The following is a 26,072-nucleotide window of genomic DNA, read 5'->3' as shown; positions in this document are numbered from 1 at the left end:
ATTCCTAAAAAGTTGTTTGGCTAGAGCTGGACCATTAAGATATGGAGATATGGGATAGGGACTTCCCTGGTGGTCCAGTGGTTAAGACTCCACGCTTCTACTGTAGGGGGTCGCACAGGTTCAATCCCTGGTGGGGGAACTAAGATCCCTCATGCCATGTGGCACAGCCAAAAACAAAAAACGGATACGGGATAAATACGATTAAAGACAATGAAAATGGCATAAAATTTATTAACACATTAAGTTCCAGAAAACATCTACTTCCAAAATAAAACTGATTTGGTAGTTATATTCTTTGTTTCATTTTCACAAGTCTCAGCAAAATGCTTAAAATCCTGGCCTATCCACAATTACTGAAATCCTTCAAGGACGCAGTTTCCTGGTCTGTCCATGTGCTGAATGAGGGTAAAATATTTTCTTTCTAAACTGCCACATGAACCCTCTCTATATTCCCACATGAACAGGAATCATTTGGTCTTCTGTTAAGGGGAGTGAATTGAGCCACACATTTATAAGAAAAGAGAACACTTAAAACATGCGTAGGCGGGGCTTCCCTGGTGGCGCAGTGGTTGAGATACCACCTGCCGATGCAGGGGACATGGGTTCGTGCCCGGTGGGAGGATCCCACGTGCCTCGGAGTGGCTGGGCCCGTGAGCCATGGGCGCTGAGCCTGCGCATCTGGAGCCTGTGCTCCGCAATGGGAGAGGCCACAACAGTGAGAGGCCCGCGCACCGCAAAAAAAGAAAAAAATGTGTGGGCAAGTATTTCCCAAAACTATAGTCTTCTGGAATTAGGTAATTAACGTGTAAAGCCAAACAAACACCCGGTTCCAAAAGACATCTTTCCAAAGAAACTTTACTACTCTAACTAGTATTATGAAAACACCACCAACCCCCACCCCCGCCAAAAAAAAAAAAAAAAAAAAAAATCAAAGTTACCGCATCAAACACTTTATTGTCCATGAAAAATACTTGAACGTCATACTGGAATGTCTAACGCGTAGAGTACTGAGCACCAATTACTAATCAGGAGGGCCTCATAGGTGCAAAAGGGCAACGAGTAACCCAGAAAAGCAGGTGACCACACAAGTAGTAAGCTCTCCATGGATTAAAAATTAAAAGAATTTCACATTCTCTCCAAAGTGTACTTGCCCAGTGTCTGGCACACAGATATTACAGTATGACAATTTGCTTCTCTATTTTTGAGCACCCAAGTTTATTATAGGGGATGACACATGCAAATAACAGAATTTGGCCCCAAGTACAGTCAATGGAGAACACTATCAGCCACCAAACGTGCTGATCTCACACTGAAAAAGGTTGAAAAACACTGCAAGTGTGATCTACACACAAGGATAAGACTAGCTCAATTACTGGGTGATGTGGATTTATACGCTACTTATGTAGACTTTTCTTCTTAAACAAAAAGGACAATTCTGAAATAAAAACTGGCGACTTATGCCAAATAACTGCCTGAAGAAAATATGAAATCCTGTTATAATTCAGAAAATAATGCAAACAATTTTAATTTAATCTAGATACAGGTACTTTATTTACAAATATTTAGATTAACAGCATTTTGTTACATCAAATGAAGAGTACAGCAGTCTGAATAACTCCTGCCACAAAAACAGTTAAGACCCACTGGAACTAACTGGGAAATCAGTGTACTGCACCTAAACAAGCCGCAGTCTTTCGTTTGTGATTGCTACCTTATATCCCAATGGGTGGTTTGTTTTGTTTTTGTAAATATATACACACACCAGCAGGTCATGGTCCCTGGGCAAGTCCCTTGTGATGCAACAGTGTAAGCAAAATGGATCACTGTTAAGTCTTTTAACAGAATACACTGATCTACTCCAGGTATCTTGTTTTTTAAAAAGTTAAAGACAGAAAGGTGAGTCCACAAATTAACCAAATCCTATTTTCTGCACATTCCAGTTTTGGCTTTTATTTAACACTGACTATACAATACTCTGGTACTACCACATGTTTACAACCCAGAAAGCTGTATTTTTTACCTTAGTGTCTGTAAATAGGGATTTAAAATGTGTATTTTAAACACAACAGTTGAGCTGAGAGTGCGTTGTATATAATATACTGAGGTTTACCTATCCTACTTCAAATAACTTCTCAGTTCCCAGCCTGAACCATAAACTCAATTAGAAATCAATCAACAGAAGTAAAGAACTTGGTAAAACGTACGTTTGATTTCTAAAGAAATAAAAGATTGTTTCCCTTGCAATACAGTATTCTGTCAGCGGCCAAACCACCTAGTGCAAAGCAATAACTTACTTTGTATCAGCACAAATACTGGAACACTGTTAGAAACACTTTCCCCTTTACAAAACAATTTATGCCAACATTACATAAAATAGCCCCTCATACTAAGAACACAGGGGATATCTTAGATTATTTCACTGTAGTGTTAAAAATGCACAATTTAAAATCCCTTAACAGCAGACCTGCAGTTCTGGCTGTCTGGTTTAGAATCTCACCATTCCAAGAAGATACAGGTATAAAAGCTTAAAATGTGCAATAATAAACCCAGTCTTTTTTCTTTTTCCATATAGTAAGGCAAGAAATGCAGCCTGTAATGCAAAACGTTACAAAAAGAGAAAAGCAGGTTAGCACATTATTGATTGCACAAGAACAGTTAAGAAAATCAGCAGGTAAGCCACAGTGCAAAGATGGAACAGAATCTACTAGTGTTAATCCTCTCACGCCAGGAGCTCCTTCCAGCATAATGTCCCCAAACACTGCCAGCACCGAAGGGTGGAGCCAGTACATCCTGTGAACTGCAGATGTGTCTATTTCCTTATGTGAAATGGAAGGGAGTAACATAGTCACATACAGGTCATACTGTACAAACTGGTATTTTATACTGTTCCAATGCCAGTAATCAATTTATTTTCTTCATTAAAATAATATACACAGAATGTATTGTTAGTTCGGTTCCTTCAAATTTTATACATATTTACTTTCTGCTAAAGAGAAAAAGATAAAATGGTGTAAAAAAAAGGATAAAGCTATTAATTAAGCACAAGAGAAAAGATAAATGATATTCTCCCTGTGCAAGGCTAAGACAGAAGCAAACCGCCTCAAGAAAAATGCCACCCACACAACAGGGAATTTATCCAACAAAAACAAAAGGCTTTAAAGGACCCCTTCTCTATCATCAGAAGTCATTTCACAGCAATAAACTTATGGGTTATAACAGACATACCTGAACAGTTAAAAATGGGAAGAAAGGCTTAAGATATCATGAAATTAAACCGTACAATGAGACAAAGCCTTGCCAAAAAGAGGGAGGGGTAAAACTCAAGTCCAGCATCAGTGCTCAGTTTAAATCATGTATTGGTGACATACCTATCACGAGGACAATCAAGGGGGAAAAAAAGTCTAGATTTACCATGCAGAAGAGATTTATTACTCTACTTGCCTTTGATAACCTGATTACATCTAGTCGTTTAGCAGTTTAGTATTGTGTTAAACTGTTTTTACAACAGAGTTGTTTTTTCTTTTTAATTAAACCCAGTAAGATGTACAGAAGACAATGAGGCAGCAAGTAAAAAGTACTGCTTCCAACAGACAGAGGTGAAAGGTCAAATGAGAGCCACAGCAAAGAGGTCACTAGCAGCCACAGCCTTCTCTCTGGGGTTGGGGTTCACTGGTTAGCCGGCCTCCCTGTGGGGCTGAAGGTTTGTGTTGTACACCAGACTCGGCAGCATTCAGATCCAAGCTTCCATCCTGAATGTTCTGATAGATTTTCTTGGCAGCCTCAAGGAAAGCATCTTCTACGTTCTCTCCCCTAAGAGGCAATCGACAACTTTACTGGCGAACCACAGCTTTCTACGACAGACAGGACATTATACACTGACCTTCTGCTAACCTTTAGTCAACTGGCATGATGTCTTCCACTCAGCCACTATCATCTAATAAGGGACTACCAGAAGACTGAGCTAAGAGAACAACGTGGGAAAAGATTTTCTGTGGAAAGCATATAAACAATACGAACAGCTCTTTCTACAAACCCTATTTGAAACTATGTGCTCTAATCATTAAAATGCTATATATTAATATAACAATAATTAAGACAGGCCATTATAGTGGGTATTCCAAATAGAAATGAAGTCATCTCCAAACATATGCAGAACAGTATTCCAGGATTTGTATGGTCTGATTAGCCAAGCATGAACTGTACTGTTCTTATCATGCTTAGCCATGTTCACACTTGAGTTCATCTCCCTTAGGACTAACAGTACAGATGAGGCTAAACAAAAAGGGGCTAGCTTCTCACCACTGCAAGAAATTTTTGGCTTAATAAATGAACTATGACAGCAGTCCTGGGGTTCAATAATGAACATGGAATACCAATTAGAAAATGTTAATTATGCTTCTGATTATTCTTAGACATTGAATATTTCCTTAAGTCATGCTTTTTACTATAAGAAGAAGCATTAAATCAACAGGTTGACCAACCTTGAGTCCGAGATGCCAAATTCAACCTTGGTTGTAAAAGTCAAACACTTCTGAAATGTTAACACAATTTCATTTATTAACCTGGCTTACCAATGGGTATAAGCAAGGTATAATATTTTAGGGAAAGTAACAAAAAACATTATTTTGAAATGTGAAATAGGAAGCAAAGGGATGTTTGCTGTTTTCCCTGCCATAAGCATTACACATTTATATATTATACATTACATGTATATACATTATACATTTTTTAATATATGGTTCTACTTTGAGAAATTTGTATGTAATTAAAAATGATCTACTAATTTTAGCCATACTTACGTTTTTGCACTTGCTTCAAGGAACAATAAGCCTAAAAATAAAATTCAGACTATGAAGGATATTTCAAATTAACTTTCACAAGGATACTCTCTTCAGTAACATCTGAATAAATGTTTCCCAACAGCTTTCAGTACTCCTTCTATAGTATTTTATGAAAGACTATATGAGTTTGAGATGGAGGGAATCTTTACATTTGTCATTAAATAACTCTACTGCCCTCAAATAGAAACACATTTTGTTATTTCCTCATTCTTAGATTTGAGCAGTTTGCATTTTTAAAAAACTGTCAAATAATCTGCATTGTCAAAATCCCACCTATCCCTAGAAATTCTCCCATGTGTGACCCAAAAAAGCCATTAAAAGTCTTAAAAGAAACCCACCATTTTCTTCAGCAAACTGTTTGGCTTCTTCATATGTAACATCTCTCTGTGCCTCCAAATCTGCTTTATTTCCTATGAGAATTATTACCTAGTTTGTGACCAAAAGAAAGACATCTTAAAACAAAAGAAACCATTTAAATCAAACATGAAAATTCTTAAATCTAAAAATCTTGAAGAAAAAACAAGTGGGTCTAAAAAGGAAACGAAATACTAGCAATTATCCATCAGACAGAACTACAGAATCATGAAGGTATTAGTATGAAGAGGGATGTCAGCAATTACCTAGGCCAGGGGTTGACAAACTTTCTGTGAAGGGCAAAAAGTATATATTTCAGGTTTGTGGTCGCTTTGCATATACTTCTTTCTTGACTTTTTTTAAAACAACCCTATAAACACGTAAAAACCAGTCTCAGCTCTCAAGCCATTTAAAAACAAAACAGTCGTGTTTTGTTTTTGTGTGCCTGAAACATATCTGGTCTAGGCCAAAGATTATGATTTATCTGAGTAAGACTACTAAGGGTCCATGGACAAGCTCCAGGGTATCTGTGAATATACTGAAATTAAGCACAAAATGCTGTAAACAAGGACATTCCCTGGAAGAGGTTTGTGGCTTTCATCAGATTCAAAAGTTCCTGGGACCCTCAAAAAACTTTACAACTACCAGTTCAACTTCTCAGGCTACAAGTAAGGAAATTAATACTCAAATAAGGACTTGTCAAAGGTCACTCAGTCAGTGGTAGGCGGACATCAGAAGTCAGGTAGAAAACCCAAACTGTGACCACCAAATACTGTCCTCCCCTACACTATCCCTAGGCTGGACTAAGTTTGTAGCAACTGATAACAAATGACTGTGTATCCATGATAGAGGACATTGGGGGTGGGAGGACATATATGCAGTGGGTTCAAATTCAAGGCAAAATATTATACACCTATACCCACTCTGGAGTCATTTATACCAGTGAAGTTTAGGGTGAAGTTAAAGGCTGCTCTGAAAAGCTCTAAGAAAAACGTGTGCAGCCTTGGGAAACAGGGCTTCAGCCTTTACTGGAATGAGCTGGGGGATAAACTGTCTCTACCTATGTATTTTTTGACACCAACCAGCAACTCCCCCCATCCCCGCTTTTCCCCTTCAGAACAGATGTGGTAATCCAAATACAGATACTTTAGTAATGGACGGTTTCAACTAAAAGGGATTTCCACCATTAACTTTTTTTCATGTGAAATTTCAGGCCCTGGCTGTCCTACTTTCAAAAAATGCTGTCCATGAAGTATAGCCATCTTGACCCGAATGTAAACCTTCAGCAAGTGAGCATTCTTCAATCAGTGTGGACAAGTGCCCACTGAGGAGAGAAAGAAGTTTTCATATATAGTCCACTAGTCTTTTAAAGAATAAGGCAATAATACTTAAAAAAAGGAAATCAATTTTTCAAAAAATATCAAAGTTGGTCAAGTCATGATGGCTTAGTAGTACAGGGCCATTACAACACAGGTGCTCAAAGCAAGAAATGTTTGCTTAATGGAAACACTGCCTGCTCTCCATTCCTTAAGAATTTCCAAAATGCTTCCCATCATCATGAAAAGGGAGGCATGAAGTGGCATGCTAACAAGACAGAGGTACAAAATATACCACCAACAAAATGAGAAAGTATTTAACTTCCACACAGAAATCAAAGGCAACATTACAGAAAATGTAACATTTGCACTGGACCTTAAGAGATTTTCTTTTTTCTAAAGATTTGGTAAGATTTTAAGAGGCATAAATGAGGCAGGAAGGACACGGCTAATTTTTTTATTATACTCCTCTAAGGACCCTGTACAATAAGTTGTTTTCTTGCTGTTTTTAATATTTTACCAATAGCTGAACATAACTATAGAACCACAAAAGCTTACACAAGAGTAGAGGGGTCCTACATACTCTTCACCAAGCTTCCCCAATAGTAGCATCTTACATACTTACTGTATACCCTCAAAATGAGGAAAACTGACATTGGTACAATCTAGAGTCCATACTCAGATTTCACCAGTTTTACAGGTTCTGGAGAGTGTATAGCTCTATGCAATTTTATTGCAGGTATAGATTTGTGTCATCACCATCAGGATACAGAACTGTTCCATCACTTCAAAGAAACTGCTTTGTGCTGCCCTCTTTATAGTCAACTCACACTAACATCTTTCACCCCCATCGCTAACCCCTGACAACCACAAATCTGTTCTCCATCTCAATAATTTTGTCTTTTTGAGAATGTTTTATATAAATGGAATCATACAGTATGTCATCTTTTGAGACTGACTTTTTTTCATTCAGCACAATGCCCAAGATCTATCTAATGTGCTGCATTTATCTACAGTTCATTCCTTTGTATGGCTGGGGAGTATTCCATAGTATGGACATACCAGATTGTTTCACCATTTACGTGCTGATGGCCATCTAGGTCGTTTTCCAGTTTTTGGTTATTGCAAATAAAGCTGCTGATGAACATTCATCTATAGATTTGTATGTATACCTACAGAGGATTTAGTGTGATAATGGAAAGTTCCAGACACAGTCCCTGGCATAACAGGCAAACCATGTTAACTGACTATCAATATAATTAAATTGCTGTTCCTTGATGAAAGCCAACCTTACCACTGATTACATATTTACTAAACCAGGCCACTGCCAGGCGCTGGGGTACAAAGCTAAGTGAGACACAGGCCTTACTCTCAAAAAGCTCAGAGTCAGTCACAGATCTGTGCTTTTCCTCACTTGTTCCTGGAATACCCTCAACAGAATCTACTGAAACCTTTTTACCCCTCAAGTCCCAGCTCAAACAACACCTCCTCTGTAAAGCTGGTTTCTCCAGATGGCACTGCTCATACTGGGTCCTCACCACCACCACCAAGAAGTACACCAGTAACTCTATTTCTAACCCATATTCCACTCTGCTTTTCAGTATAGCTATCTGTATACCCACAGGTAATCTCCCTGCTAGACTATAACCTTTTATGGGCTAAGGACCCACATTCATTTTTGTATACTGCAGAGTCTAGCATGGTGGCTATGAAAATCTCAATAAATAAATATCTTCTCAGACTGGCTAATTTTTTAACGCATGCAGAACTCTTTTTATTTTTAATTGAAATTTTATTGAGACTTACATGCAGTTGTAAGAAATACAGATTCCCTAGTACATTTTGCCTAGTTTCCTCTAATGGTAATATTTTCTGAAACTAATGCAGATTAAAGTGATAGTTTCAGATTTCAGTCTCCAATTAACATGAGATCACCACCCCACTCATAACTTTCTTTTTTTTTTTTTAACCACAAACATGAACAAAAACAAGTATAAGATGCAAAACCTGGCATAATCCATATTTGAAAAGAACGTTTTTTCTTCAATTAATTTCAGAATAAAGATTCTCTCATTCTTAGTACCCAAATACAAAAAAAGCCCACTTAGCAAATGGCCTTCCTTTCTGGGTCAACTTAGATCTTAAGTTTTCTGTATAATAGATGTCATTTAACTTACAGTATTTGGATTGGTGAGATTCCTTGCATCTGTCAACCAGCTGCTTAAGTGATTATATGTACTTCTTCTGCAAAAATTAAAGTTTACATTTGTGACTCTGCCACAGATGCCATTTCAACAGAAAAAAAAGAAACTTCAACAAATATTTTAAATATACACTTTAATCAACAGATCCTAAAGAAGTATTTTTGATTTGACTAGATTGTTACACTAAAGTACAACTGTGGAATGCAAACATATACTTTTCAAAAATCTAGGAAAACCTATTATTTTTAAATAAATAACTCAATAGCCAGCAACTTTGCTAATTACTTACACGTCAGGAGTAAATTTTTTACATTTAAAAGAACATCCATAAACAGACCAATAAGCAAGCAAGGAACAACTTTAAAAAACTGATGGAAAACAATTCTAAACTCAGAGTTTTAAAAATTGGCTTTAAAAAGACATTTAATACATTTGACTGGAAACTGAAATCCCCAGGTATATCAGACAGTGAGTTTATCCTAACTCTGTACTCTTATTAACCAGCAGCTAAATCATTTGGGGATTCAGACTGCCTTATTTCTCCATTTTCTCTAATCCAAGAGTTTAAAAACTCATAGGTTCCTTTGCACTAGCCAAGTAGGATCTAAGATAACAAACAAATCCAAATAATTTACAATAATATACAGAGTATATACTATTACTATTAATTAGACTTTACCAAAAAGGTCAAAAATTTTTTAAATTTTGTAGCTTAAAAATATTTCTGACTTCTACAGACTCACATAATATTAATCTATCTTTTACTTATTTATCAGGTGAGGAAACAGAAGCCCATAAAGATTTTAATGATTTCAGAGCTGGGTGTAGAACCCTGTACACACACTGTGTCCTTGAAGTGTTTCGAGTTTAGCCTTGTGAATATACTGCATGATCTCCAGCTGGCAGTGCTCATATAAAATGTGATATTCCAAACATTTAATCCTTTCCCAGTGAGAAGTGAAAAGAATTTCTTACTCAGACTCTCTTTTTTCTGTGCTATATTACATTATACACAAATCACCACCTAAATGTCAAAAAAAAGTCACATAAAAACTTTTTTCCCAATGCTTTAAAATTTTCTAAGCAAACAATGGTCAAATATAATTCTTAAAAAGCACAAGCCTTGGGACTTCCCTGGTGGCACAGTGGTTTTAAGAATCTGCCTGCCAATGCAGGGGACACGGGTTCGAGCCCTGGTCCGGGAAGATCCCACATGCCGCAGAGCAACTAAGCCCATGGGCCACAACTACTGAGCCCACATGCCACAACTACTGAAGCCCACGTGCCTAGAGCCTGTGCTCCACAATGAGAAGCCACGGCAATGAGAAGCCTGCGCGCCACAACTAAGAGTAGCCCCTGCTTGCTGCAACTAGAGAAAGCCCATGTGCAGCAACGAACACCCAATGCAGCCAAAAATAAATAAATAAATTTTCTTTTAAAAAGCACAAGCCGGATCACTCTTTAATACTTGCAGTACTAGCATACCTTGCTTTTACCCAACACAGCTATCTTGCTTTGTGCACAAAACCTTATACAACACAAGTCCAAAAATATTTATACTGATTTAGATCAATTTTAAAATGTCAAAGCTGGCAGCAAGAGTGAATTACAAACTGCCAACACTTCGGTAAACAGAAAAATCTACACATCCTTTGTAAGTGGTATCAAGATCACGTATACTAAATTATTTACATGTACATAACTTCTGCTAATGCTTTTGGTAACTGTCTCATTACTAATTTAAAATTCACCAACATACTTTCAAATCTATAGATATAATATCTCTCTATATATTGACCCAAATATGCATTAACTGGTGTTACTACTGCTAAAAAAAAAAAAAAAAAGGTGCTAAAAGATCCCTAAATTTGGTGTGATGTTAGATATGATATATCAAACAAACTACCACGATAAACTATGATGTCAATTTAGGCAAGTACCCTGTGACAATCAAGAGTTAATGCTGGGCTTCTCTGGTGGCGCAGTGGTTGAGAGTCGCCTGCCAATGCAGGGGACACAGGTTCATGCCCCGGTCCGGGAAGATCCCACATGCTGCAGAGCGGCTAGGCCCGTGAGTCATGGCCGCTGAGCCTGTGCGTCTGGAGCCTGTGCTCCACAACGGGAGAGGCCACAACAGTGAGAGGCCCACGTACCACAAAAAAAAAAAAAAAAAAAGTTAATGCTAATGGACTTGCCTGGTGGCACAGTGGTCAAGAATGTGCCTGACAATGCAGGGGACACGGGTTTGAGCCCTGGTCTGGGAAGATCCCACATGCCGCGGAGTAACTAAGCCCGTGCGCCACAACTACTGGGCCTGTGCTCTAGAGCCCATGAGCCAAAACTACCGAGCCCATGTGCTGCAATTACTGAAGCCCACGCACCTAGAGCCCGTGCTCTACAACAAGAGAAGCCACCGCAATGAGACACCCGTGCACCGCAACGAAGAGTAGCCCCCGCTCGCCGCAACTAGAGAAAGCCCCCGTGCAGCAACAAACGCCCAACGCAGCCAAAAATAAATTTTTTTTAAAGTGTTAATGTTAAGAATAAAAAGTATTACTCTAAAGCAGAGACTTTTAAGTTTGCAAAATGTCCATGATTAATAATAAAAGGGAAAAAAAAAGGGAAAAAAATCAGTGTCATAGCTGCCACATCAATGTTGCTGTGAAGTATCACTTTACCAAGGAAAAGTACCCACCTAAAACCTCAAGTACTGTTTTTTTTCAGTAACAGTTTTATCGGGATATAACAAACATCACAAAGCTCATCCTGTTAAAGTATACAATGTAGTGGTTTTTTATATATTCACAAATTTGTGGCATGATCATCACTCTAATTCTATAACATTTCATCACTCCTAAAAAGAAACTCTGTACCCACTAGCACTTACTCCTCATCCCCTGGCAATCCACTTTCTGTCTTTATGAAATGGCCTATTCCAGGTATTTCATATAAATGGAATCGTACAACATGTGACTGTATGCATCTGGCTTCTTTCACTTAGTAAAATGTTGTCTAGGTTCATCCACTTTATAGTAATGTATCAATGTTTCCTTCCTTTTAATGGCTGAATTATATTCCACTATATGGATATACCACATTTGTTTATCCATTTGTCAGATGATGGGCATTTGGGCTGTTTCCAGCAAAGTACTTTTGATGACTTGAATAGACACAAATTTTCTCAAAAGTAGTTACTATGCTTAAAAGTTAGGTTTAAAAGCAAAATATATACACGGATCAAATGATCTTAAACTTATACAATCTTCTATGTTGACTGTATCTCAATAGACTGGAATTAAAAAAAGAACACATAGAGAAAGCAAAACAAACTACAACACTATAGGTAGATACACTTAAGCACACATCACCATATTTAAATTTTATTAATAATGAACACAGGGCTTCCCTGGTGGCACAGTGGTTAAGAATCCTCCTGCCAACACAGGGGACACAGGTTCGAGCCCTGGTCCAGGAAGATCCCCCGTGCACCACAACTACTGAAGCCCATGCGCCTAGAGCCCATGCTCTGCAAAAAGAGAAGCCACCACAAACAGAAGCCTGCACACCGCAATGAAGAGTAGCCCCTGCTCGCCACAACTAGAGGAAGCCCACATGCAGCAACGAAGACCCAATGCAGCCAAAAATAAATAAATTTTTAAAAATAATAATAATGAATGCAGCTTTCAATTATGCGAAGTCTTCAGGAATGCATCCCTCATAAAAGGATGTCTGTACAGATGGCCAGGTTCTTTAACAGTCTTCCCACAAAACTATTTACCAATTGTCTGGCTCTAGTGAAGAGCATTAAGGCTGTTTCACTCTGTTTTGCCCCAACACCACCAAATTCTAGAATTTAGTAAGACTTCAAGCACTATAATTATAATCATCCACTATTTTTATTCTAAGGCAGCATTTTCCAAAGGGTGTTCCTCAATAAAATAACCTTAGAAAACACCAAATTAAACAAACTTAAAGAGTTCCTTCACTACAGAACTTCTCAAGGTCCTGTAATATGCTTATGTGACTCTTCAAGAGGAAACAGTATAAAGCATTTCCCAAAAGGAAATAAGTTGAAAGCCTATCGCTTGGTCCCACTCACCAATTCCTACCCCCCCAAAAAGTGAGACAAGAGTCACACTGACTTAGACTGGCACTTTGCATTAACATGAAAGGTGATCCAGTTCATTTTCTAGCTTACAGTAGTAGATAAACAGCACAGAGTTTAATGAGGTGGCACAGTATTCCAAAGTCAAACATTTAGGATCCAGTTTCGTTAGTTTCTGTCAATTGCTTTGAGTTTCCAGAAACAGAGTTGAAATAAATTTAATCTTTGCTACATGAAGTATCAGGAGCTACTTCAATCCATTTTAGGGCAAAAAAGAATTTAAGTAAATGAACAATAAAATACTTCAGATGCAAGTATGAGAACTTTTTATAATCTACCATGGTGGGTTAGCAAAACTACTTAATTCCTTGCTTGACCTTATTTTGAAAAGGTGTGGGGACTTCCCTGGTGGTGCAGTGGTTAAGAATCCGCCTGCCAACACAGGGGAGATGGATTCGATCCCTGGTCCGGGAAGACCCACATGCCGCAGAGCAACTAAGCCCGTGCGCCACAACTACTGAGCCTGCACTCTATAGAGCCTGCAAGCCACAACTACTGAAGCCCGCACGCCTAGAGCCCGTGCTCCACAAGAAGATAAGCCTCTGCAATGAGAAGCCCGCGCACTGCAACAAAGAGTAGCCCCTGCTCGCCGCAACTAGAGAAAGCCCGTGCGCGGCAACAAAGACCCAATGCAGCCAAAAATAAATAACTAGAGGCTGAATAGAGTAACTCCTCAAGATCTGCTTGCTTTCTACTGAAGTGAAAATATGTGGTGTAAAATATTATTTCACCTCAAATAATTCAACTGATACTGCTTTTCAGAACAGTATTCTTTCACTTGCTCCACCGGCATCTCCTGAAGTTTTTCTTCAGTCATACTCACTTTCAGAAAGGGAAATCAACATGTTATATCAAGTATTACACACAGCAATTTAGAGAAAAATCCATAAAACCCAAATAAGCTCATTTACAGACACGCAATTACAAACTATAGAATGCCTAAATCAATAAAAAAAGAAACCACACTGCCTAAAATAGATTTCTTTTTTCAAGTATGAAGGTTGAAAATTATTCATCTCTTACCTAGTGATATCATACACCATAAGTGCTCCCGCAGCTCCTCTGTAGTAGCTTCGTGTGACAGCCCTAAACCTCTCCTGTCCTGCTGTATCCCAAATCTGCAGTTTGATTTTTTGGCCACTAACTTCAATTATTCTTGTACCAAATTCAACACCAATTGTATGAGGACAGTCAGCCATAACTGTTAGGGAGGAAAAGAAATATAACATTCCAACTTGCAGAAATCTTCAAATTAAGACCAGTGGGAAAATAATCCACTAGTAAATCAAATGACTTACTAATGCTTATAGGCTATAATAACAGACTAAAGCTTGCACTAAAAAAAAAAAATTAGCAAAAACCCAGAAGTAAGGAATCACAGAGATGTGATTGGAACAAGGGTCAGCAAACTTCTGTAAAGAACCAAATAATAAGACTTCCCTGGAAGTCCACTGGTTAAGACTCCGTGCTTCCACCGCAGGGGGTGAGGGTTCGATCCCTGGTCGGAGAAGATCCTACATGCCAGGGAAGATCCCGCATGCCGCGCCGTGCAGCCAAAAAAAAAAAGAACCAAGTAATAAATATTTTAAGTTCTGTAGGCCAAAAAATCTCTGTCACAAGACTGCATTCTGCTGAAGCACAAGAGCAGCCATAGACAATACGTAAAAAAAGGGCATGGTTGCATTCCAATAAAACTTTATTTCTAAAAACAGCCAGTGACTGGATTTGGCCCACAGGTTACTGTTTGCTGACCTTTGGACTATAAGAATCTGCTAAAGAAAAATAAAGATTTTCATAAACTCCTCATAATACCAACATTATACTATTTAGCCTTCTGACAATTCTTACATACAACAAATCAATCAATGGTTTTAGGACTCTAGTTTTTAGTCAAACAAATATTTATCTTGCAAAATGTTATCAATATCTCAAAGTCACCATGTTTAATATATATTTATAATTATATATTGTCAAGTTATATATGTCTAATCCAACAGAACAATTTTATTAGTCCTTTCCTTATAATTAGGCCACTAAAAACCTAAACCTACTATTATTCTCTTCTACAGTACACACAGACTGCTGGACACTTCATAAAATGTTACATTAAGCCAAAAAATACCATAGGAAAAAGAAAATGCCATAGAAATGATTTCAACTACTGGAAACAATTTCAACTATATTTAGCCTATCGGTTACATAAAATAAAATGCCCCCTTCCCCTACCACCCAAGATAGAGTAGTACACTTTGAATCTTAATCAACCAGTCATGAATGTAGAAAGAATTCCACCTTAAATATTTCCAATCTGTTATTATTTAGTTATTAGCAAATGATATATGAGCAAATTTCCCCCAATAAGATAATTTCTATAATGGAAAGTCAGAGAACAAGAAAAAGATTACTTAAATTTGACACTGTAATATTTTTTTATTTTTTATAGTATACATTTTTAAAATTTAAGTTTATATCATCAAAAAAATCTAAACAACTCAATCAAGTTATTTATGGCATAAAAAGTCAACACTCTATACATACAGGTATATTTCATTTTGTCTGCACCTATTTAAAAAAAAAAATCACTTCCTAAAGACAGAAGTGCATATATAGGGAAAGGTTATATTTAATTGCATAGAGTACACTGAAAATAAGTGTCATGTGACAATAAAGAATTTACTAATGTTTTATCTTACATATTGAACTTACACTTTTTTTCTGTAAATTGATGAAGCAAGCAAGATTTTCCTACTCCCATGTCCCCTGTTTAAAAAAAAAGTTTCAAGTGGTAATTATATTTCTCAATTTTATACTCATAATTTTATACTCTTCAATGATTGCTATACCCCTTTTACCAATTCACATCACAAACTTCTGGGGCACTTAAAAAAGTTTTATTTCCATAATTTATAACGAGTTCAAAAGATCCTAAAGGTCAGTTTTCACTGTGATATATAAATTGAATATTCCCAACCTTCACCAGTGACAGAATTTGGTTATGAATTATGTTAATAAATAGACACCAGCTGGCAAAAGCTTTTTAACAGAGAAACATAGTATTTTTTACTTTGAACTATTTCAACTTTTTTTTGTTTTTTTCCCTTAACCCATGCAAAAAAGCCAGAAACTCCTAGGAGTGACCAAAAGGGCAGCATATAACAAGTAGAAATAATAAGTTTGAGAAGCTTGATTCACTAGATCCCATCTTATCTCGTATTTCTTGTACAATTCCACAAAAGAATGTACATCACATGAACATCATAACAGAAGAGATATCATCTCTAACTGTACTAACAGCAATTTAGCCTTTGATGAAGGAAACATTACAATACAGTCACATAAGCTCAGCATTAAACCAAACTGTTCTAATATGAATTAACAGAATAATATGTATACTTTCAACTGTGCTCTTAAAACTGTATCTGGATAAACAGCATTGTCTTAATTTGAGCTAAATCTCAAAACTTATTAAGAGAAAAACCTATTAAGAGAAAAACCTCCATTATATTTTATGTATCTTACACAATTACTCTGAATCTTTATCAACTGTTGGAATCCAGGGGGCTCTGAGAGCTTTCATGATATTTCTGGATGTATCAGCACTCCTACGAAGTTAATCTCATTACCAGTATTAACAAACTTTCAGGTAGCCCTCAAGAAAAACCAACATCACTTCAAAGGTACCCAGCTTTGTACTACAGAAGTACCCAGGGTCACAAAGCAAAAGGTACATCATTGGTACAAAAATAAACCTTATCAAAGGAGCTTTAATTTTGCAGTGAGAAAGAAAATCCTTCACTTCTTCTGGAGTACTACATTAAGTATTAGCATATAAGTATTTTGCATTTTAACTTTCTTTGGAGAACAAGAGTATAAGTTAAATAAACTTACCAATAATAATATATTTAAAGATGTAAGAGTAGTTGTACGGTGCAGTTGCCATTGTGGCACTAAAAACAAAGAAAACTGTGTTACTTCAGAAAAAAAGTATACACAAGTCACCCAAGCTGTGTATCCTTTAAAGATATATAAAATAAAGCACAGTGATTATAAACAAAATGTTGGTTACAATATCAGAGCAAAACTGCATTTCCCAAAATGATCAAATGCAAACATTCACTTAGATGAACATGCTTTAACATTCTCATGTATTATCCCCAGAAATATAAGAACATATATAAAAACAATTCCAATATTTCACTTTAGGAAATACCCAATAAGAAATGCTACTCTGAAAACTTTCAAACAAGAAAATCTTTATAAATTTAAGTTAAATAGTATCATCATTATAAATAATCCTCCTCCCCTTAATATTAAGGTCCCCATCCCTGTTAACTGATCAAGTGAATACTGATGACCTATTTGTTTGGAACTCTTTGACTTTACAACAGAATGTTATAAAAAGTAACCACCAACTTATAAACACAAAATAACCTTTTTACTCTACCTGAAATTATCAATTAGCATAGCATCCAAAGAAAGAGTAATCATATTATTTCTAAACCAAATAAATGTCAGAATTAGAACCACATGAAACTGTTGTTCTTACAGATTTTTTTTAAAAAGTCAATTATTGACAATTTCATATAGCTCAACCTAATATAGGATTTGAAGATTAACAATATACCAAATGCCTGCTATATATTATTCTAGGAGCTAAGAGAAATAATGGCATATTGTGGTTGTAAAATTTGAAAGTTTATTAGAAGGTATTCTTAAAGATCACAGCCCATTTCTTACCCTCAGAGAAGACTTAACCTAAAGAATTCTAATTTCTTTCTTTTTTTTTTTTTTTTTTTTTTTTTTTTTTTTTTTTTTTTTTTTTTTTTTTTTTTTTTTTTTTTTTTTTTTTTTGCGGTACACGGGCCTCTCACTGCTGGGGCCCCTCCCATCACGGAGCACAGGCTCCGGATGCACAGGCTCAGCAGCCATGGCCCACGGGCCCAGCCACCCCGCGGCATGTGGGATCCTCCCTGACCGGGGCACGAACCCATGTCCCCTGCATCAGAAGACGGACTCCCAACCACTGCACCACCAGGGAAGCCCCTCTTCTACTTTTAATAACTTAAAAAAAACCTCTCCAATTTACTCAAACAAATGCCTTGAATGTGTCAGACACTGTGCTAGGTGCTAGAGAAAGAAGAGGTGAATTTTAATGCTGGTAATAACTTACAATAAATTTTATTCCCCAATAAAACTGAAAGAAAAAAATTTATTCTCAAAGCAGTTTTCAGGGAATTCCCTGGTGGTCCAGTGGTTAGGACTGCACGCTTTCACTCAAGGGTCGGGATTCGATCCCTGGTTGGGGAACTAAGATCCCACAAGCCACACGGTGTAGCCAAAAAGCTTAAGATAAAAATTCTTTATAAATATGAAGGTTTAACCCTATTTTTTAAAAAATTTATTTCCAGTATTTTTTTAATCTGGATTTTACTGTTTTGGCCAACTGTTGCATACACAAGCCAGCATTTAGTATGACTGGGGAAACTCATTTACTGAAATTAACACCTTACTGTACGTCATATTTCAAATAAAATTTCTAAGTAACTAATAAAATTTAACCTGTAGAAAAAGTACATATTTAGAATAAGTGAATTATTGTTACCAGGGATGAGGAAGTTGTCAATTACAGTAAATTATTAGATAATCATTTCACACAGTATAGTCTTCCCACTTAGCTGTATGAACTACATTCAACAAAAGTGGGACATGATGTAACACATTTATAATCAGTCACATCACAGAAAACTCCCTTAACCAGTTCTTTCAGGAAAGAGTTCCTAGTTAAAGTAACTCTGATTCTGAACATCATACTAATTTGATTCCCTTTTTCCAGAAACAAGAATGAACTTGGTCCTGAGGCTCAAACTGGTCTGTATTATTTACTACATCTCTGAACCAGATCCTAAAGACAAGGAAAAAAATAATCTCTCACAATAAAAATGATATTTAAAGGTTATTAATTTCTTCTTGGGCTGCATTTCTCTCAGGTTCTTCTCATCCAATTCATTTTTAACTTCTTTTTCCCTATTCAAACTTGGGGGAAGGTAGGAAGGTAATTAGTCACCTTTAAATTATAGTTACTCTCAAGCTCTCCCTCTTCTGATTTTCCTATTTCTTTTCTCTCTTCTAACTGAACATTGTAGCTGTACATACTTTGCTTCCCTTCATTTTATGTTAAAACTATGGCCTCTAACAATCCCAGTTTCTACTGGGATTGCTCTAAAGGTTAATCATCAAATTATAAACCAATTCTAGTTGTACTAATTTGTGTACTTGCTAATTATCACACAAGCATCAATTAATTAAATATCTACTGAGATGACTAATTTTGAATTTTTTTTAATTTCCAAGCATTAATTAGTATAAACTATTTCCAAATAGAAGAGAATGATCCCTATTTCAGACTGAATACCAGGCACCCTGTCTCCACCTCAGTACACAATTTTCTGGTCAAGTTTCTTAAAAATTACAATAAAAATCCTAAAAGCAGAGTTAAAGGAGAACTACTAAAACTTACTAATTACAGTAGATAGGAAAGCAAAAATATCTAGCACTGTAGCCACTAACACAACAAGTCTTCTTTTTATTATTCTAAGGTAAGATACTAGTTAGGTTTAAATAGACTCCCATAGTTTATTGATAGCGTTCACTCAAAACTACGTATTTGCAGTAGAACCATGTTCAAGTGGCACCTTTTAACTATTAATTATGCTTAATACTGCTTTAAGGATTTCTCAACCTCATTTCTTGAACATGAAACATACAAATGTTAAGGTGAGGAATATATTTTTAACTAGCTTTGGAAGGGAGAAAAAAGTTTTTCCCCTATTACTTAAGTGTGCTTCTGCTTTACTTACTTTGAGAACTCAAAAAGTGAAAAAAAAAAATGGTATTGGGAGAGCAAGAAATATTGGTCGAGTTCAAACACTCTGAAAACATGAGTCCACTCAACACTACAATATCCACTAATTTTAAAATCTTGGTAATATCCTGTAATTTGTGCACAGCAAATGTGTGATTGGTGCGATTAAAATGCACCTTCTTACATGTTCTACAAAAATCATCTGAATAAAATTCACATATAAATAAGATCTCCTTTAACACCTTTTTCTTAAAGACAAGAAGCAGACAAGTCATTAAATATGTGATGAACAATCTGTAAACTAATAACAAACACAACTGTTATAGTTACCATTTATTGGGCACTTAACATATGCCAGGCAAAGTGCTGAATACTTTACATGCTGCTATTTCATTTAATCCTCACTACTACCTTTATATAAAATGGTGACTATTATCCTCATTTCACAGGTAAGACTCAACAGGTAATATGCTCACGTTACAGAGCTAAATGGTCAAGTCTATACTGAACCTACAGAAAACCCTCTCTTAATCACTATATTATTTGGCCTCCTCCACAGTTGAGATGCACCATAAAACCCAACAGCGGTACTTTGGGACACAAATCTTTCTCAGTTCACTCACTTGGTTCATATTAATATTCTGAATAGGCGTTATTAAATAACTACATTCAGAGGATGCACTATGATCAGGATTTGTAGATATGGATAAGTGATAATACTAGTAACAACGATTCATATTATATCTATTTACAAAAAAGTTTCTGAAGGGAACTAACATTTGTTGAGAGTAAACCATGTGAGGATGTGCACTACTTTTCCCTATATTGTCTTGTATAATTCTTACTCAAGTCTTACAACTCTGCAGAGTCATTACCATTATGCCCGCGTAAAAACTGAAGGAACTGAGGTTTGGGGAAATTCACTGATTTGGCTGGTTTACAAAGTTAGCAAATAGCAGAGTTGGAACCTGAACCCAAACCTGACTCCAAAGAACATGATTTTCTCTATCTAAAGTAGCTCATTAGGGCTTCCCTGGTGGCACAGTGGTTGAGAGTCCGCCTGCCGATGCAGGGGACACGGGTTCATGCCCCAGTCCAGGAAGATCCCACATGCCACGGAGTGGCTGGGCCCGTGAGCCATGGCCACTGAGCCTGCGCGTCCAGAGCCTGTGCTCCGCAACGGGAGAGGCCACAACAGTGAGAGGCCCACGTACCACAAAAATATAAATAAATAAAGTAGCTCATTAAAAACATATATATGTAGGTTGATAAAATAAAAGCAAAAAATCAAAATCAGAGAAAGATGGAGGTTAATTAATACTCAAAGTTAAGGTAACAGTTTTACTATCAGTCCATGTAAAATTTAGTCCTAAACTTCCTGGTTGTCAAGAAGAATGTTTACTAAATGCATATTAAACACTAATAATTATTCTGTGGCCCCATTTAAATATTAACTTTGCCTAACGATGCTGTAACAAAGGATTTCTCAACCTCATCTCCTGAACATGAAACACATACCACTGTTAAGGTGAGAAATATATTTAAAATGGGGTATGCTACTGAATGAAACTGCAGCGTGCTTTTTTTCACTTAACAATATCATGGATCTATTTCCAGGCCAATACATATAGATCTAAATAGTTACTAAATGCACATTAAACACTAATCATTGTTGGGCCAAAATAGTATCACATAGTCTCCATATACTGAGTCAGACACCTTTCCAAATAAAACTATACATATAAGTGACTAGTTTTGAAATGTGCAGATACAGATGTGAAGGTAGGCACTTTCATATACTCTACTTGTGGGAATCTGAAGTGTCACAATATTTTGGGGAAGTAATCAGTATATTTTAGTATCTTAAAAACCCAAATCACCCTTTGGCCAAGAAACCCACTTAGAAATAGTCTACAGGGCTTCCCTGTTGGTGCAGTGGTTAAGAATCTGCCTGCCAATGCAAGGGACACGGGTTCGAGCCCTGGCCCAGGAAGATCCGACATGCCGCGGAGCAACTAAGCCCACGTGCCACAACTACTGAGCCTGAGCTCTAGAGCCTGCAAGCCACAGCTACTGAGCCCACATGCCACAACTACTGAAGCTTGCTCGCCTAGAGTCCGTGCTCCACAAGAGAAGCCACGACAATGAGAAGCCTGAGCATTGCAACAAAGAGTAGCCCCCGCTCACCGCAACTAGAGAAAGCCCGCGCACAGCAACGAAGACCCAACACAGCCAAAAATAAAAATAAATAAATTTATTTTTTAAAAAGTAGTCTACAGAAACAAAAGCATCAGTCCATAATTTACAGGTGCAAGTGCATTTAATGCAGCATTTTTACAGCAAAAAACTGGAAACAATCTACACACTCGTCAACAGGGAAATGACTAAAGTACATCTGTACTGTGAAATAATATAAATCTAGTTTAAAAACCATTTAGATATAAGTATTAACCTGGAAATATATCCATAATTTTAAGTGAAAAAGAGCATGCTGCAGAGTTTTATGATAGCATATCCCATTTTTGAACACATACACACTCAATCCTATATGCATATACTATGGAAGGATACACACCAAGCTGTGAAAAATTAATACACAGATTGAGAGAAAAAAGGGGAAAATTATTAACTTTCTTTATATATCCCTGTGAGTACACTATAAGCATGTATTATATTCATTAGTAATATTCTAAAATATTAAAAGTAGAGAAAAAAAGACAAATATTTTTTAAGCATTTTTATATATAATTCTAATACAAAACAAGAACAAACAAACAAAAAATCCCAGTCATAATACTTCCAACATTACTTCCACATTTACCAATAATATGGGGAACATCATATGAAGTGACTCGTGATTAGACTCAAAAAACAGGACAATTCCCTGGCAATCTAGTGGTTAGGACTCTGTGCTTTCACAGCCGAGAGTCCAGGTTCAATCCTTAGTTCGGGTACTAAGATCCCAAAAGCTCCGGGGCGTAGACAAAAAAAAAAAGAAGAAACACACAAACAGAAAACACCCCAATAATGGAGGGTATTTTTTCATTTTCTTATGGTTTGACTCCTTGCTGTGTTACCTTATGCACTTGTCTGACTAATCCTTTCACAACTGTTACACAGCTATTTTATTCCACTCTTAGAACATAAAATGTTACTGTGTAATTTTTACGTAACTGATTCAAGACAACACAGGAAAAAAGCTACCCCCTGAATAAAAATATTCCAGGTGATTTAAATGCTTATCCTTATTGTTAAAATTAAGTGGTTTTTTTACATGAAAAAAAAAACAGTTAAAATTAAAAACACCTGAGCGAGGATAAACGGCGTTTGTGATTCCAATATAAAAAAATTTTTAAATTATCTACTAGGCACAAAGCCTTATGCTAGGCTTTGACAATACAGTAATGAAATTATACAATACAGTAATGAAATACATTACAATACAGTAATGAAATAAAGGGGTCCCTCCCTTCACGGAACTCAAGAAGAGAAGCATTTTGGTGTGCTTATAAGCTCACCAAATGGTGATGCTACTTGATTTGTCAGTTAAGTGGACACAAAACTTTGGGAGTTAATCTACTAAACTAATCTAAGTATGCTCAATTTCCTTTCCTCAACACTAATGCAACCTCTGAAAATAACCCGCTCATTTCTGAGACGCACTTTAAAAATCACCTCACTTTTTTTTTTTTTTTCTTGCGTTATGCGGGCCTCTCACTGTTGTGGCCTCTCCCATTTGCGGAGCACAGGCTCCGGACGCGCAGGCTCAGCGGCCATGGCTCACGGGCCCAGCCGCTCCGCGGCATGTGGGATCCTCCCGAAACGGGGCACGAACCCGCGTCTCCTGCAACGGCAGGCGGACTCTCAAGCACTGCGCCACCAGGGAAGCCCTAAAAATCACCTCACTTTTGACAAGATATTTAAAGTCACACTTTTATATAAATTAATAATGTGATAAGAAAAAAACAGATTTCTCTTGTATCACGAGAAAGACAAAAGTTTCCACCTAATTATGACAGCACGCTGTGAATAGGAAATAAAGTACTTTACTGTTGTACCTCTGTCCACAGAAGGAAAGTACTTAGGAGGAAAACAAAACAAAACTAAAACCCTGCACTTACCGTTAGTTAAAAGGATTAGCAATAAGTGAAAAATTTACTGATGAAATGATGTCTGAGATTTCCTTCAAAATAATATGGTAGACAGAAAAGAATCTAAAAGAGTGGATATATGTATATGTATAAATGATTCACTTCGCTGTACAGAGAAAACTAACACAGCACTGTAAATCAAATATAAATCAAATCAAACAGCAACAAAAAACAACAACAACAAAAATAATTTGGTGGAGAGGTACAGGTGTATATAGATGAAAGGAGACTGATCACTGATGACACTGGCTGATGGATATATGAAGGCTCAGTATACTACTCTACTTTGTGTATGTTTAAAATTGTCTAGAAAAAATAGTTTCTTAAAATAATAGTATCTTTGACACCTCTATATGTGCATTGCTGACTCCCGGCATGCCCAGCATTTTTAATCACAAAAATGTTTCAAGCTTTTTTTAAAAAATGAAACATCTCTCAATAGCCCTAGTTTTAAAATATCTTATTTGCCTTAACCCAAAGTTTCCTCTAATTGTACAATATCTTACTGAGATTATGCAAAGACATTTAAGACTAATAATCAGTTGTAAAAACACTTCACATTCTGTTGCACAGCTGAAGTATGCAACAACTATAAAGTGTAACATGAAATATAAAAAACAAAATCTTTTCAAAATGTAGCTTTAATTCCAAGGAATTTTTTAGGTTATTAATATCTAAAGGTTTTACTTCTTTACAATAACTGCCATTTACTGAGTGCCTATTATATGCCAGCTACTTTATAAGCAATCTCTAATCTAAAAACTAACTCATTTTACAGATAAGGAAACCAGCTCAGAGAGGAGATATACCAATGGTCATATACTACTAAAGGGAAAGCTAAGATTAAGGCCCAGGTCTAACTCTACAGCTCTCTAAAGCCATGCTCCTCTCAATCAACAAATATTAAACACCCACTACATGCTTGGCACTGTTAGAGACAACGGGGCACTTACCATATTCCAAGCAATGTGCTAAGGGTTTTAAACCCCATTTAATCTTCACAACAACTCTAAATTGTAGGTACAGTTATCCCGTGAACAGATAAGAACACTTAGTCTGAGAAGTTAAGTTACTTGCTTAATGTCACTTAACTAGGAAGTGGCAGTACAGGCGTGGGAACCCTCCAAACTCCTAACCACTACATGTCTCAAAGGCATGACCAAGTAAATGGGTGTAATCAGAAATCTGAAGAAACATTTGGGGAAGTCTTGGGTGGTGGGCAAGTGGGAGCTGGGTTATCGCAAGGTCACATTTGTCCTTGATAACCACACCTAAATAAAAGGCAGTTGTGACAGTAATGGAACCGAGCGGTAAACTTTGCAAGAGTCCCAATCTGGACTCTGACACTTGCTGTGTGGGACCACCAGGAAAGCATTTGCTCTCTGCGAAACCCAGCTTCTCCTTCAAATATAAAATGGAAATCTTGCCATCTCTCCTCTGGGGTGGTGAAAATGAGGACTGGCAGTGTAGTGGCCGACACGACAGACTCTGGGTTCTAAAGGAGTAATCAGCTGTTACCCAAATGCAAACATAGCAAAAAAGGAATTAAGCTGTAGCTACATTTTAAATGGTCCTGTCTGTAACCCTGGCCTAACCTGAGTTTGCCTGTACCATCATTAACCAGCCACATCACACCTTCAAGCCTCAGTTTCCTCACTTGGGAGATGGAGACACTCTACTTACCCCCCAGGGCCCCATGAAGCAAGATAAACCTGTTGGAAGACACCTAAATCTGGGTCTGGCACACGGTAAAGTGCAAACCACCGAAACACGCTTCTTCCGCCTTCTTTTCTTAAATTCTAGAAAAGCCAAAACTTTTTGTCTTCGTTATTTCTAGATGCTAGCTAGCATCGGGGCCTTAGAGGATGTCACAGACCTTACAGGGCTTCACCCAAACCAGAACCTCGGACGCCCAGACCCCTGCCCAGCCCGAGTCCAAGAGAGTCTACCCACATCGACAAGGACGCCGGAGACGGTCCAAGAGGCCAGCGGGGCTGCGGGCTGCTGCCTTTTGTGCTCGGGGCCGGACGCGGCCTATGGGCCGGGGAACGCCACGTCCGGGGCTCGTGAGCTGCAGAGCGGCGCGGCCCGCATGGACAAACCCGGCGAGGGAGGTCGGCGGCCGCCGAGAGCGGCGGCAAGGAGACGGGGCCCGCGGGAGGCCTGCTGAGGAGGCGGG

The 26,072-nt window shown here is 37.3% G+C and overlaps 1 protein-coding gene across 1 annotated transcript in view; it reads right to left on the bottom strand.

Annotated features, from left to right (window-relative positions):
- Positions 1 to 1,521: 1,521 nt before the first annotated feature.
- Positions 1,522 to 26,072, bottom strand: part of RAB14 (RAB14, member RAS oncogene family) — a 25,351-nt gene continuing 800 nt past the window's right edge. The window contains exons 2-8 of the mRNA XM_007451480.1: positions 16,769 to 16,827; positions 15,587 to 15,640; positions 13,904 to 14,081; positions 8,689 to 8,755; positions 5,180 to 5,267; positions 4,800 to 4,830; positions 1,522 to 3,810 (exon numbers count right to left, since the gene is read on the bottom strand). Coding sequence (XP_007451542.1) covers positions 3,633 to 3,810; positions 4,800 to 4,830; positions 5,180 to 5,267; positions 8,689 to 8,755; positions 13,904 to 14,081; positions 15,587 to 15,640; positions 16,769 to 16,820 — 648 coding nt within the window. The 5' untranslated portion in view covers positions 16,821 to 16,827 and the 3' untranslated portion in view covers positions 1,522 to 3,632. The remainder of the gene's footprint in view (positions 3,811 to 4,799; positions 4,831 to 5,179; positions 5,268 to 8,688; positions 8,756 to 13,903; positions 14,082 to 15,586; positions 15,641 to 16,768; positions 16,828 to 26,072) is intronic.

Source organism: Lipotes vexillifer, unplaced genomic scaffold (genome assembly GCF_000442215.2).
Source record: "Lipotes vexillifer unplaced genomic scaffold, Lipotes_vexillifer_v1.1 scaffold588, whole genome shotgun sequence".
In the NCBI taxonomy this organism is placed as follows: domain Eukaryota; kingdom Metazoa; phylum Chordata; class Mammalia; order Artiodactyla; family Lipotidae; genus Lipotes; species Lipotes vexillifer.
The sequence above is the reverse complement of the archived record's forward strand: the minus strand, read 5'-3'. Positions and strand labels throughout refer to the sequence as shown.